The sequence below is a fragment of the Strix aluco genome, chromosome 1, assembly GCF_031877795.1.
Source record: "Strix aluco isolate bStrAlu1 chromosome 1, bStrAlu1.hap1, whole genome shotgun sequence".
Classification (NCBI taxonomy): Eukaryota; Metazoa; Chordata; class Aves; order Strigiformes; family Strigidae; genus Strix; species Strix aluco.
The window spans coordinates 57297989-57313196 of record NC_133931.1 but is presented as its reverse complement, the minus strand read 5'-3'; the positions used below and the strand labels follow the sequence as shown (position 1 = coordinate 57313196).

General features: G+C 37.4%; 1 protein-coding gene across 1 annotated transcript in view; it reads left to right on the top strand.

The window, feature by feature from the left end:
* The window catches only part of PIEZO2 (piezo type mechanosensitive ion channel component 2), a 316515-nt gene that overhangs the window by 148201 nt on the left and 153106 nt on the right, over positions 1-15208 (top strand). Inside the window, exon 4 of the mRNA XM_074847751.1 lies at positions 1847-1889. Within this exon, the coding sequence (XP_074703852.1) occupies positions 1847-1889 (43 nt within the window). The remainder of the gene's footprint in view (positions 1-1846; positions 1890-15208) is intronic.

Here is a 15208-nt window from a genome sequence, read left to right as displayed (position 1 = left end):
CTTCTTTCTAAAAAGCAGAGATTAATACAAGGAATTTATTTTCCGCAGGCCCATGTTAACTTCATTCTTTGGCGGTCCAGTTAGGAACTGTGAAGAAAGCCTTGCACGACATTGACCTATAAGGAAATTAACTTTTTGGCTTTCATTAATTTCAGTTTTTATTTGCTCAGTCTGTGATTTGCAAACCAGACAGATACTAGATAATATTGTACAGAGAAATTGTATTAGAAATTTAGCACATTCTCCTTGGGCTAAACTGGAAAGTTTAGTCAATTGAGTAGAAAGAATTCTGTTGCTAGGTTTTAAAAAAACAAAACCCACAAATCCTCAAACCCAAAACTTCTTACAAGTTGAGTTTTTAGATTCTTATCTAGATCAGCAGTAAGTGTCCTGAATTCAAAGATGAAAAGCATCTACTAGGTCTTTTTCAAATATTTAACATGTTGCGGATTAGAGATAAATACCATAGTACAAACACGGCAGGTCATTAATTTCTGAGCTGATACCTTTAAGAGAATGGAAAGGTAATCATGGTAAGAGATACATCTGCAGAGGTTTTTCTGACTTTTTTTTTCTTTCACCACTTTTCCCACACTAATTTGACAAGTAGGACTTTCATTGTCAGTGGAAAGAATCTAATCCATGATTTTACTATAGTCTTTGTATGAGCACTTGCCACAAATACGCATATCATCCTGAAATTCTCCAGACTTAAATCAGACAAAGTTGCTTTCCTTCATTTTTTTTTCTGCTTTTTCTCAGTACTTGTCAGCAACATTGCTGCTTGTCTCTGAGTTTCTCTGGTGCTACTAAATGTCACTCACAGGCAATCTGTTTGTTCCTAGTTTATATTTCCCTTTAGGTGACAGACTGCATCAACAGCAGGGCTTATTGTCATTTCTCTGATTTTAGTTTAAGTACGATGAAGAATTCGAAAGAAACTGTAGCTGCTTACATTGTATGCAGTCCTGTTACATTTCCCACAGGAATGTAAAAAGACAGAAGACAAACTATGACCCAGCTTCGTGTCCTCCTATATAATTGCCTTGTAGATGTGTATGACTTGAGGTATTGGTGCTCTTAGTAGCCTGTATGTATGATGACCACATATGGTATCAAGAAAGAGACTGGCAATAAGCAAAAAACTACCAGGACCTGAAAACTGATCAGCTAATGCTTGCAATGTGTGGGAGGTTATTTTTGAGAAAATCTAGGTAAAAGTTGTATTAAGTGCATCAGAAATACTGAGGGCAATTCTTTGGATAAGTCTAGCCTTTTGAGTAGTTTGTGGGGCTGAGTCCTTGATCATTTTGAGAAAGAGTCCTGTACAGCTGTTTGTATGAGTATAAAGAGTTAAATAAAGCAGAAATATATCTTCACGCTTTTTCTTCTTAAAAATAAAAGGTCTGGATTTCAGAAGGAGCTGTAAAGCTTTCAGCAAGAATCAGGCAAACACTACAGTAAAATGAAAAGCTGAAATGTGAAGAGTGCATGATGTGAGATGCCAGCTCAGCGCTTTCAGGAGTCATGTACAGATCACATTGCTCTAGGAGGGGAGACCACCCTTGAAATTGCAGTGAACTGTAGCAGTGACTGGCTGCTTTGCAATGTAAAGGAGTTATATAGGCTGATACTCATCCACACAGTTAGTCACTCTTAGCAGTAGCCTCTCTTAACAGTTCTTCAGTCTGGGGAAAACAGATGTTATTTACAAGTACTTCTGTAGGGGTGGAAAAATCACCTTACTATACAGATCCCAGCTGCACAAGGAAAAGAGAAGAGTAAGACTGATCATACAATAAAGGTTCTTTACTGAGGGTGTTTGTTTTTTCTCCTCTTTGTATAGGTTCAACATGGGAGAAAACATTACGGCAGATTGGTTTTGAAAGGTAAGCCATAAATTTGTTTCCTTACCAGTGCAAAAAGAAAAAGAAGAAAAACTTCATGGGCAAGTTTGCAGAATTATTTATTTTAGCTGATTGAACTATCTATGACCTCATATTTAGAGAGGAAGTTATGCAGTGTCATGCACATACATGTTAAGCTTTTCTGTTTATGTCCTCTTCTCTTTCCCCAGTTGATCTGAAACAACTTATTCACCATATGAACTTGACTCATAATGTTTTTTGCTGGCGACTATATAGCACACTAGTATTAAAAAAGGTGACACAGTATTTGGGCAGAAGTCTTACTTATGAATGAAGATATTGCTCTCGTTCATATTATTTTTTCCATGAAACTTCTAACCTGTGACATATTAGTTGACAAACGTAAATGAAGTTGAAAGAGGACCAAAACTGGCAGAGAGCTATTTAGCATCAGAGGAAAAATCAGAATTCAGCATTCCTCAAGTGCACGAACTTCTTGCAGCCAGTCTTAACCACAAGGTCATCATACCAGAAACATATGTCTCTCTTGGAAATTAAACTAGGCCAAGCGCAGTAAAGAGTGATCTGCTGTTGATATTCAGATGCTCAATCTCATGTTTATTCTTCTATAAATGATGAGCAGAAAAATCTGCTCTCCACTTGAATAAAGTTTTGCTGTTTTCCCTTAATAGAGTAGCTTGCAGTTGTACACCAGTGTGCTTGGCTTGCTGTTGACTGGGCAAGAAGGGATTTCTCTTCATGTTCCATGAGTGCATGCTGTGCATACTGCCTGGGGCATCTCGGCAAACCCTACAGACAATCAGGCCTTTCTGAAATCAATAAATAGCTGTACAAATCATATGAAACAAAATTATTTACTTGCTTCCTTTCTCACAAACAGAAAGCAAGCTGTATTTTGCTTCTGACCTTTACCTTGCATAAAGTTTTTATTACAACAAAACAAATTTTTGTTGCAAAAAGACTGATGCTTAAGTTTAATTACCCTAACTCCTACCTGTGATTCTTAGATCTTGGCAGCAATATATGAAAAGGTTTTATCTATATCATCTTTTTACAGGAGGAGTCTGCTTAACAAACACCACTTGAAGAAATAAATTCCTAAATACTTGACTTTCTCTGATCTTTGTCTAGAAATGTGGCACCTGGGGGAAGGGTTAAGGTTATCTCTAAATAACTTCCAGGTCTTCAGGAGTTGTACCACAGACTTGTGGTCTCTGAAAGGTGGTCACTCATCTCTCTGTAAGAACATCTGTTGTGTCTAAGGAGATGCTACTGTCCTAATGACTATTAATTCTCTTTCTTTAGAAGGTGGTTTTGAAAGCCTCTATGTTATGATCCTGAATGAGTATGCACAGGGTCAGCCTGGTTTACATGTTCAGTGAAATATATTAGATTTCCATGTTAGACATTATATTTGCAAAAATTGAAGGACAGTGCCCTTTACAACATAGTAGACACAGAAGTGCATGGAAGGATTATGTTTTATTGTTATTCTTACAGCCTTTACTATTACATTGGTACATTTTATTTTGGTTCTTCAAAAGCAAATCACTCTAAATGTGACAAAGATCTGTCTTGGTGAAATTTAGCTTATCATTGGTACAGAGCTATCTTTGTAGCTTTACAGGCTTGGGTTGGTTTAAAAGTAAAATATTACAGAACAGTAAAAACACTTTTCCCCAACCAAATAATATATAGAGGTCATAGTTATTTCTGTGTAAATCTCTTGATACCAGTAGAGGCATTCCTGTAAAGACTGGCCAAATATTTTTTTTTAAAAAAAGCCAATTTGTTGCCATATATTTTTATCACAACTTGAAAATCGAGACTGATATGAATACTTACCATCTTGTAGCTGAGGAAACATGGGCATTTTCATTTCATAGCTTCCCACCAGTCAGAAATATTTTAAGACTTTAATCAGATCACTAAATAAAAATATGTCTCTCCTACTGCCCCATAAGCTTAAAAATGCCTCAGGAATATAGGTAACTGGAGTAGAAAATTGCAGTCTTTCATAGTATTTAGTAGTCCTGAATAGGTTTCTGATCAAAATTTATTTTAAAATGTTTCTGTCTCAAATTTTTAATATTAGCAATTTTTAGAAGTTTTTAAAAATAATTTTAACAAACATAAAGTGAAGTGTACTACTTAACCTGTAGTTTCTGTTAAACCCATATGTAGATAGCATAAGGCACAGTATTGATTGAAAGGAAAACTGTGACTCCATTTTGTTACAGCATCAGAGTAGTGGATGTGGTTCATAAACATCAGCTTGAGAAGATGCAGTGCCAAATCAAGATTCAGACTAGAAGTTCCTTAGCTGTGACACCTTACTGGATGTTGTCTATTTAGAGAGAGAATGTTTTTAACAGCACTGAAAAAAATGTTGGATATGAGTGAAAATTGCACACTCTCAGTTGCTAAGTTTGATATCATCAAGGGGTTCTTTTTAATAGTTTCTGCTTTTTTCTCAGTTTGGTTTCTTAATGAGCATTTAACTCAGCATGATACCGTACATGTCTGAAGGGCACTACGGTAAAATACTGATTCTTTCATCACTCCATTCTTCTTTTAAGACTATGCATTAGCACCTGCTGGTGCTGTTTGTCCACATCAGAATGGAAAAAAAGTAGTTTTGAGGAGTGCTAGAATGAATTAATACTTTGGCTCTATGGTTTGAAACTGCCAATGGAAAATGGTCAGTTTTTTTAAGCAAAGTTCATTAGAAGTTCTATTTGTGGCAATTTCCAACTTAGATGTTTCAAAACAAGGAGAGCCCACACTAGCTGTGTACATGCAATGTATGTACCACATGAAACATGGAGAATTCTTAATAGACTGAATTACTGAGAAGCCTGCCTGAGAAGCCAGAGGAGAAGCCTGCCTGAGAGAAAACAAATATGTAGAAGAGATTGCTGTGCAGATCCCATTATTGCCATTCTAGTTTGAAAAGAAGGGCTTTCAGATAGAACTTCTGCACCCTGAGAGATTGATTGTCATCCTGGAGTTTAATTGAAGTAGAACATTAGTTAGCATGGGTGGGGTGAAGATTTGAATATATTTGGCTTGCCATAATCATAGAAGCAAATGTGTTCTCATATCAGCTTTTTCAGAGAACAGGCAAAGAGAAAACAAGAAAAATAAAGTCCTTTAAACAGGTAGAACAATTAAGGTTTGGGGTTTTTTTAGTAATAATATTCATCTTCTTACCTGTATTTTTAACAGAAGCTTTTATATGACATGAATATATCAGCAATAACAAGTTGGTTTACTAAAAGGTCCGAGAGTTACATATATATGAAGTCCAGTGTTAACTCCTTTATAGCAGTATTTGCTTAATATCATATTGTATGTGATTGATTAATCAGTATTTCTTATGCCTTAAGGAATAGTTTCCAAAGTAAACAAAGAGATATACATTGTTATATGTGACACTCCAATGCAGGAAGTGCACTTAATTTGCAGTCACAGAAGTAGAAATCCCAGTTCTGCAAATCTTTCAAACCTGAGAAATTATTCTGGGGGTGTATCACTACATGCTTCCTCTAGTCTTGCTCTCTTCAGTAGGCAGCCTTTTATGGCCACCGATAGAGATAGGATAGTGGGCTACATCTATGTTAGGTCTGATCCTGTACAGCTGTTCTCGTATTATGTATATCAACACTAAGAAAAGAAGCAGCAGCAGCACATGTTTTGCTATTTGAAAATACATTGTCTGCAAGCTGTTGACTTAGGCACACCTGAGTCAGCTATGAAATATCAATAGCATTTAAATGTGGTGTTTGAGCAAGGACATTATTATTCTGGAGGAAGCAAGATTTCTAGATGCACAGAAGAAAAGACATTCGAAGTAATGTCCTAAGGAGAAATATGTCTTTGCCTAAAAGCTGGAAAATTCATATAAAATGTTCCTCTTAACAGGCTGTTTTAGAGTGGATTAAGGAACAGGAGACGCGGACACTCAGTTTGCATTGCAGAAAATTAAGCCCAGATAATATACAGGTTATGTCATCACTATTTTGTGGTTACATGATGTTTATTCTGCAATAGTAGAGTGCTTACATTGCTGTTGTCTTCATATCCTGAAAAACATAGAGGCACCAAGAGATCCGACTGCGAGGCTTTTATGTAAGCATTACTTGTGAGCTGAGGATGCTGCTTTTCAGTGCAAGAGAAATTAAAAATGCTGGAGCTTGAGTAAAGTAGCTTTATATCCAGGAAATGACTGGAGTTAAGAGCTTTTCAATTAAATGGAGTATATGTGGGTTTGATAGATTTAAATGAAGGTCTTTATGTTATTGATTGTTTTTTGAGACATTACAAATAAGCTTATTGTAACATACTGTAGTAGTCATCACCTTTGTCCAAGATGATCTTGACTGTAGTCCCTGACTGTATTTTCTGCAGAATATGTTAGAGAAATTTGAAGAATTATGAAAAATGTTAACTTGTATTATGCTGTCCTACAAGAAACATAGTTTAAAATGCTGAGCATGTGATACCTGCATGTCAAGCAAACTGTCACCTTGCATGGTTTCTTTAATAATCTTTAATAAGCCAAAAGAAGTAGATTTGTGGATAAATAGGATGACTTTTTTTGCCACTGTTAACCTGGGCATTATTGTTCATTATTGGTGTGTATATAGATGACACCCACATAATCATGAAAATGTCTAGAAAGCAGTCAGCTCTCTTCTACTTTGTTCCAAATATGGTTAAAGGTGTGTTTCAGAAGGCATTGTTCATCTCACTGGTTTAAGATTTTTTTTCAGTCACAGGCAGGACCCGATGGTAATGGCTCACTCAAACTCTCAAGTGAAATAATTATGAACAATTAACATTGACTGTGCTTGTTTCCTGGCTACTCTTGCAATTAAAAAGAGAGTTTAATGCTCAAAGCCTATTAAAAAGGGAAGAGGATCAGGTCAGTCACTGAGCTGGTCTTCTGTAGCGCAATCCGTGGGGTCTTTCTAGGTTGGGGTGAGGCTTGCAATGCAGAGCCTGAAAAGACCCACACCAGCCTTGGGGAAATGGCTACTTCTACAACTGCAGAAAATTAAAACCAAAAAGTCTTTTTAAAAAATTTGAATTTCTCTCATTTGATCTTCAAGATGATGGAGTTTATGTCCTTGTCTAGTAGATTCAATATTGATTACAGAAATGTCTTCTGTTGTTATGTTTTTGTGGACCTAGAAATGTTCTAATAATTTTAAAACTTTAAATGAACAGTGTTGGACCTCATAAAACTCATTGTCCTGCAGGGTTTCCAGACTTCCAGTCTTCCTCTTACCACTCTTCTCTGAGTTGTAATTTCTAATGTGACTAGTAACTACTCAGCTACTAACAACGCATCTATTCCCTTTTTACATTTGTTCCCATGGTGTTTCTCTCATGTGTAATGCTTTACATTACAGTTCCACAAAACAGACTTAAGAATGATTTAATAACTGTTATTATATGTTAAGTAAATACCAACTGTTTTAAAAAAAATATATATTTGAAGAATAACAGATGTGTGGTTTTTACACTTTTGGCAACATTCAATAAGTATGTTTTTCATAATAAATAGCTGTTTCAGTGACACAGAGAAGGGAACTTTTGACCACCAATTTCTTAGTAAAATGCAATTGTCTGTATAAAAATTGAAGATACACCTTTTGTTTGGCTGATAGCTTCAGATTCTGAAATTATTGTTATTTTTGTGGTATGCAAAAATTTGTTATTAATTTGGAGTTACATGTTTATATATGCAAAAGTATGTGACTTCCACTCTACATAATGCTAATATGACATGTCTGCACCATTTGTACAGCAGCAACATCAGTGTAGAAAGTGTGACACACAGCATCCCAGATTCTTGCTAAAGTGGTGCTGAGGGTGATCGACAGTAGAAAGCTGCTCCTGTTAGTAAAGTACTGTGTGTTGACTGGTGGGCTTGAAATGCTTTTTTTTACATCCTTTTACTATTTCTGATGAATGAAATGGTAGTTGGGGATTGGTAGCTCTCATACCTCAAGGAAAGGAAAAGGAGATGAAGTAGGAGCAGGGAAGGGAATGAGATTGTCATGGAAAGAGGAAAAGACCAAAAGATTGCTATGTCAAGGCTAGACCCCAGATAAGAAGATTGGCTGCTATTAAGATATATTCCAGATCTTCTATGTATTTCAGTAGCTCTTTCCACTACTCTTCTAATCACAAGGTGTTAAGGAGGACAATCTGCATTGTTTTTTTCTGAAGCAAAATAAATGCAACAACTCCATATGCCACAGGTAAGGAGACACATCTTTCCCAGTAGACACCAGGAGCAAGTCAGCTGTCATCGCTGAGATGTGTGTTTGTTCCTATGTTGTCTCTGAGAGCAGACAAATATCTGCTTTTGCAGCTGCTCCACACATGCCCCTGCTCAGCCTAGCCAAAAATATTGTGTATATCTTCCCTACCCCTTGCAGAGACCGAGAAGTCAATTTCCGAAACCACTCGTGACGTGCAGTGAGTGCTGGAATCCAGATGCATCCAGGCACTTCCTAAGCACCTCCTTCCAGGTCTAGGTTGCTAATTATGAGCCTACTGGCGATCTGTTCTCTCTCTTTCCCCCGTGCTTAGATTGCTTGTAACTTGCTAGGATATTTGGTGCTTGGCCAGAGTTTCTCTGGGTGACACGTAAAGAATAAACAGAAAGAAGAGAATACCACTGGATTCTATAAATATTCTATAAATATTTATTATGCACAGTTTTGGCTTGGAAATCCAAGTACCATATGGTTTTCTATAGTGACATCCCCCACTCTTCCCCACACTCTTCAGTGCTTTAGTAAAAAGAATAAATATATGTTTGAAATATAAAGTTTTACTCTGATACCACGTTCCATAATTTCAAGCTCTTTCTTCATATACAGCTGAATCCTATAGCCCTTTCTTGGGCAAGGCTCCCATTGACATCATTTTGGGAGCATTGCCTCAACCAGGGGCTGCAAGAGGCTGCAGGGTCTGATCACTGAGAGGTTATTTTAAAAGAAACAGTGCAGTCTGAATGTGTTTTGCAAATACTGAATAATTTGAGTCTGTGATGCAATTGGAGGTGCAGTGATGCAATTGGAGGGACATGGGGAAAGCCCTGCCAGGCACCTCTTTCACCATTTTCGAAAAAACAGTAGCCTATGTGAGTGGGTTGGTCTCCTGTCCCACAAAACACTTAAGCACTTGCTTAAGTTTTCAGCACCCAGGTGCACCCCCTTACTTTGACAGGGTTCTCTTTTACAGCGTACTGTCCTTTAATTGCTTCATATCAGAGAAATTCGATTAATCAGTGTTTTGTTTATACTTTCCATTCCTGTGCCCACTCAGGCCTCACATTTGACAAGGGTTAGTTTATAGCCTTCCTCAGCATTCTTGACACATCTTTGTCTTAATATATGATGACCATCATACTTCTGTAGGAGTTAATGAATGTGAATTTATTGTTCAGTGATTACCATTACGTATGTTCTTTGAATAATATGGCAGATAAATGTAATAAAGGGAGCTGAGGAGATGGAACCATTTCCCAACTTCCCTTGATGGGCTGTGAATAAAAGAGCGGTTTATTGCTTATAACACAATTTTTGTCTTCTGGGTGATACCTCAGTTTAGTTGTTTCTCTGTCTGTTACCTAAGTGATAGGTATGGATCTGGGGGCAGAGAACCACACCAGAAGGGCTTCATGTCCTTCCAGCTGCAGCGCTGCACTTCTTTTCTCAAGGGGTGATGGATGGCGAGTGAGGGGACTTCCCACACATGCACACTTGTCTCCAGGAGAAGGGCAGCACAAGGTCCTGAGTTCTGGGAAGACAGGGGGACTGAGGTTGCTTAATTTGATTTTCAAAGCTTCCCTCATTTTGTTACTTCATGGTGGCCTGGACTGTGGAATTTGTGCGTGTGTGTGCTGAAGTGTTCATGTTGTTTATAGTGTGGGAAATGGGGAAGAAATGTGTTTTCAGTTTCATTTGATATATACTGCATGCCTGAGGTTCTATCTTAAATTGAGTTTTCTTTGCTACTCTGACAAAAAGGAAGACTTTGAAATAAAAGTCTGAGTTACAGAGAAAGCAGGAATAAAAAATGGTTTATATTTGCAAAGAACAAAAACATAGTTTAAAAAGATGAGAAGTAAACTGAAGTCTTTGTTTCCCTAATACTGTGTCAGTTGAAATCTTGTAGTCAGTATTAAATACTGAAATAGAAATGCATTAAATCTAGTTTTAAGTTAGTTTAATTTGGTGGATTTTAGTCCAGTGTCCACTTTTATTCCAATGTTGCTGAACGCAGTGTGTAGTCAGTCCAGTGTACTCAGGCACAAGTTACTGTGAGTAAAGCTTTTTCTGGTTGCCTGTTAACAAATCGGACATGCCGTGGTAGCCTGTGAAGTAACCTAATCCTGTTGCTCCCACTGAGAAGGAAATAATTTCAGGAGAGCCGCCCTTGTCCCTACAGCAAGCATGATCTGAAATGAGGTCAGAACTAATAAGTCCCCTGTTTTGGACTATTACTGCATTTACCAGTTGTGTTTCATGGTGCCCTAAGAGCTGTGGCCTATGTAGAATTTCTGCTTTTAACTCCAGCCCTGGGCTGTATCTGTAAATCTGGGCAGCCGTTACTGTTTCAGGGTGGTTTGGTTGTTGATGTGGAAGGACCTTCAGGGAGGCTCCATCTATCCTAAAGTCACCCTTTTTGCTGTGTTTGATTTATTTTTTCCCCAGCAGAGTACGGATGTTTGTACCAGCACTTTCTGTGTTGGGTGAGCAAATACCCTACTCTCCAGGGGCAAATACAGCATCTGTCACAGTTAACTCCCAAGACTCCTGATTAGAATTTGATTCTGCTTATTCCAAGATATGGATTATATTCTGTTATTTGTCCTGCAGAAAGGGATCTGGGGGTGCTGGTTGACAGTGGGCTCAATACGAGTCAGCAGTGTGCCCTGGCAGCCCAGAGGGCAAACTGCACCCTGGGGTGCATCAAACAGAGCACAACCAGCCGGTCAAAAGGGGTGATTATCACACTGTATTCAGTGATGGTGCAGCCTCACCTGGAATACTGTGTGCAGTTCTGGGCCCCACAATTTAAGAAGGATGTGAAGGTCCTTGAATGCATCCAGAGGAGGGCAGGAAAGCTGGTGAAAGGACTGGAAGGCATGTCCTGTGAGGAGCAGCTAAGGGCTTGTCTAGTTTGGAGAAGAGGAGGCTGAGGGGTGACGTCATTACCCTCTGCAGCTTCCTGAGGAGTGGAAGTGGAGAGGGTGGTGCTGATCTCTTCTCCCTGGGATCCAGTGATAGGACACATGGGAATGGTTCAAAGCTGCATCCATCAGGGGAGGTTTAGATTGGACATCAGGAAATGTTTATTTACTGAGAGGGTGGTCAAACACTGGAACAGGCTGTCTAGAGAGGTGGTTGATGCCCCAAGCCTGTCAGTGTTTAAGAGACATTGGGACAATGCCCTTAACAACATGCTTTAACTTTTGGTCAGTCCTGAACTGGTCAGGCAGTTGGACTAGATGATTGTTGTAGGTTCCTTCCAACTGAACTATTCTTATTCCTATTCCTATTCCTATTCTATTCTATTCTATTCTATTCTATTCTATTCTATTCTATTCTATTCTATTCTATTCTATTCTATTCTATTCTATTCTTTTCTATTTCTATTTCTATTTCTATTTCTATTGCTGTGCTGTGCTGTGCTATGCTATGCTATGCTATGCTGTGCTATGCTATTCTATTCTTTCCCCTACCAATGGTCCTTTTAGCATACTTTTTAAACTTAAGCTAATTTTTAAACTAGTTATAAGAAAAGATGACTTTTGACAGTTGTCATTTGCATAAGTTTTGCAATATACTATCCTACCTTTTGTGAAATAAACACATTTCATCTTAAGAATCATGTCATAGAATATTTCTTTAATATATTGCTAGTGATGGTTTTGTAGCCTTTGTGCTGCACACCTGTGAGACAATAAAGAGAGATTCACCAAGTGAGACTGTTTTATAGAAGCTTTTCAGGAGATGATCACCATATGGCTAAAAACACTTAGACTAGTAATTGCTTCCTTACTTACTGGATTTTCTCAAAGCTGTCCTTATTGAAAAAAGCGATAAAATTATCTACCATGAAATATGTAAACATTCACTAAACTAACTTCATTTGTTTTGAACAGATTTAAGAGATTTTCTAGGTTTTAATCCCCCATTTTTCCGTATAAGTAATTATCTTAATGGTAACATAAACATTCCCTACCTAAAATAATTATAGTAATCATGGCTGTTCTCTAGAGTACATCACTGTAATATGCCAAGAAAGGTATTTCCTCTGGGTTGATTGCAGCTACTTTGACACCTTCTTTTTTAAACAACACTGAAAGCAGCAACATGAAATTTCTAGATCTTTAAACACACAATCCTTAATTATATAAGCAACTCGGTAGACTTCAAGGGTATATCTCATGAGGTTAAACATTATAGAACCAAGGCAAAAATTGATTGTTAGTGGCATAAATAAACTAGATTTTAGAGAATAGTAAATTCTCTAGAATTTAAACAATTCAAAATTCTCTAACTTAGAGAGAATTCAGATATTAAAAATCCAAGGTGGATATCACACCAGTTAGTCCAGAGAAAAATCACATTGTTTGTTATACAAATAAAGCACAGTTGTGTGACCACTGTGTTTTAATCCTCTGCATGGATAGGCTAAAGGTCAAGAAGCCACTTACTTGCAGGAAGAGTGACAGTCCTGCTTCCTCTTCAGCCTCCTGTGCACCCACCAAAAGATCTGGCATGCAAACATCCTGGAGGCAGAGCTCTTGCAAATAACGAATCCCTTAATCCTGTGACATGCCAATGATAAATCTCAAGTTCAACTGTGTGTAGATGAAAAATGTATCAGTGTTATTAATTACAAGATGCTTTATGAATAGGCAGGTTCCCCACTTTTTTCTTGTCTTCTTTTTTTTTTTTTTTAAGTTAGGGTTGTTTTTAAGTTAGGCTGGGGGATGGAACTGGATTTATCTTCAGATCTAATAGAGGACCATCAGTGTCAGTATACATTTGCCAGTGTTCCTACTTCCTCACTAGAGACTCTGTCTTACAGAGGCTTACAGTGATATTGAGACTGCTCAATCCTAAGCGTATTTTGGCCAATTTGCTGAGTTTGGCACAAGGGTTGTGAAGAGCCTCTTTTCTTTAAAAAAGGGGGACTCTTGGATTCTGGGAACATTAAAAATCAAACAATTTAACATTCTGAACTATTTGAAAACATCAGAATAACATCTTTCAAGTGCCTGAGTCACTTTGGGAGTTGGGTTTGTAACTCAAGAATCCTTATGACTCTTGAACATTTTATCTGTAATCTTTCTGTTGCAAGTGCTGGGAACTTAACTGAATCAACGCTGTGCTTCTGATTTTCCAAATGAAAGTGCTGCCCAAACCTATTTCTACTGCAGTATTTCAAAAGCCAAAAATCCACTACTCCTTTTTTTTCCCGTTTTTTTTTTTTTTTAACCAAAAAGATCCACTTTTGCTGAAAATAGTTTTGCCTTGGTCCTATGCTTCCTAATATGCCTGATCCTAATAAAATAACAATTTTAGCACATTAAGCATTCTTCCTTCATGCTTGCATAAGATTTTAAGTAGAAAACACTACTGAGGAGAAATCTATGTAAAACTTATTTTGAGCTGTCCTGTAGTTAAGCATTATAGAAACTTTATAGTTGTTGCTTTTTCTTAAACCACACCCTGGAGAACTGACCTTTGACATGACTTTGTGTTGTAACTTTCGTACCTGTTTTATCTTTTGTTCTTTAAGAAAAGTCAACTTTGAAATATACCCCACTTGGAGAAGTCTTTCAAACAAACCTGAAACTTACTTGTCAGCATGGGTGAAGGTTCTTTACATACATCATAGTGTTTCTCTAACAGTAGAGCAAAGGTGTATTTAGAAGCCAAGCCAAATACTTTTATAAAGTTACTTTCCAATGCTTCCAACCCTGTGGATAGCTTTTGGGAAATTGAATAATTTAATAGCCCAGGACAAACTAGGAATTAATATGGGCTTGTCCCATGATTCCAGCCTTAACAGTAGGTCTACAAAAGCAATTTGGATCAAAACAGAAATTCAAATTTTGCACCCTAGGACTATCTAATTATAGAGACTTTGTAATTCTGCATGATAAATTAAGGACAGACCTCACATACAGAAGTCAGTTTAGGGGTGGGAAGTGTTTGGTTTTTAGCATGGAAATATAAATCCATAACTTCTGGGCCAGTGATTTCCAATTTTGATTTTCAGACAGAATGTCAATAGTTATAATTTCTGAAAACCTGTCCCCTTATTTGTGGCCTGTTTGAAAAATGCGAATATTTTCCAATATGCCTTTATTTTTCCTGCCTGTAAAGAGGTGCCTGGTACTAGATACACTCAGATGAAGATAACAAAAATATGTATGTTTCAGTATGTAATATTGTTTAGCAAGAAACAAAAATTTCCTTGCTACATTGATTACTTCTTTTGCAGATATAAAGAGACCCTTCCTGAAGTATTTCATGGCTTTTCTGCTATTGTCATACTTAGAGTAATAAATAGATGAAAATTGGATGCCAAAAATAGTCATGAATAACTTCCAAGTGGAATGATTTAAAATTAATGTTATTTTTCTTCTGGTTTCTAACTTTTAAGATTGAAGATGCTTCACATTTCACAGCTTTTCTTCATAGCTGTGAGGGCTGAAAATGGATATGTGTAATCTTTGTAAGGAAAAGTTAGTGGCTTGCACAGTCACATAGCTGCAGAAGGTGAAACTTTAGGAAAACACAGGAATCCCAGTAGGGCTTTGGCAACTATCAAGGTAACGTTTAAGCTGTGAAAGACTCTTGCAACACTAATTGTGTAACTACACCTCAGTCTTAAAAGGGAATGGCCTTAAGCTACCTTGTTTCCAGTACACTAGCCTAATTTGAGCACTATGAGAATGAATCAAGCGACTGTTAGACACCTGATTCTGTAAACTGCAGACAACCCAACTGCCAGGGTGGAAACGGTAGTACATTTTTTATATTTGTTCCATATTGCTGCAAACAGCAGCGTATCTATTTTCTTCTGTGTCTGTCATCTCTTCTTCCCTCCCCTCCCACTGTCACTACAGTGTCATAAAATTTCTTTCTTCTGCTTCAGCATGTAAAAAACTACTTTTATTACTTTTTATTTATTTGCTGTCTTCCTGTAGCTTAAGTGTATGTGTGTGTTTGCCATTAGACTGCATCCCCCTGCTGTGTGATGACATTGGCAAG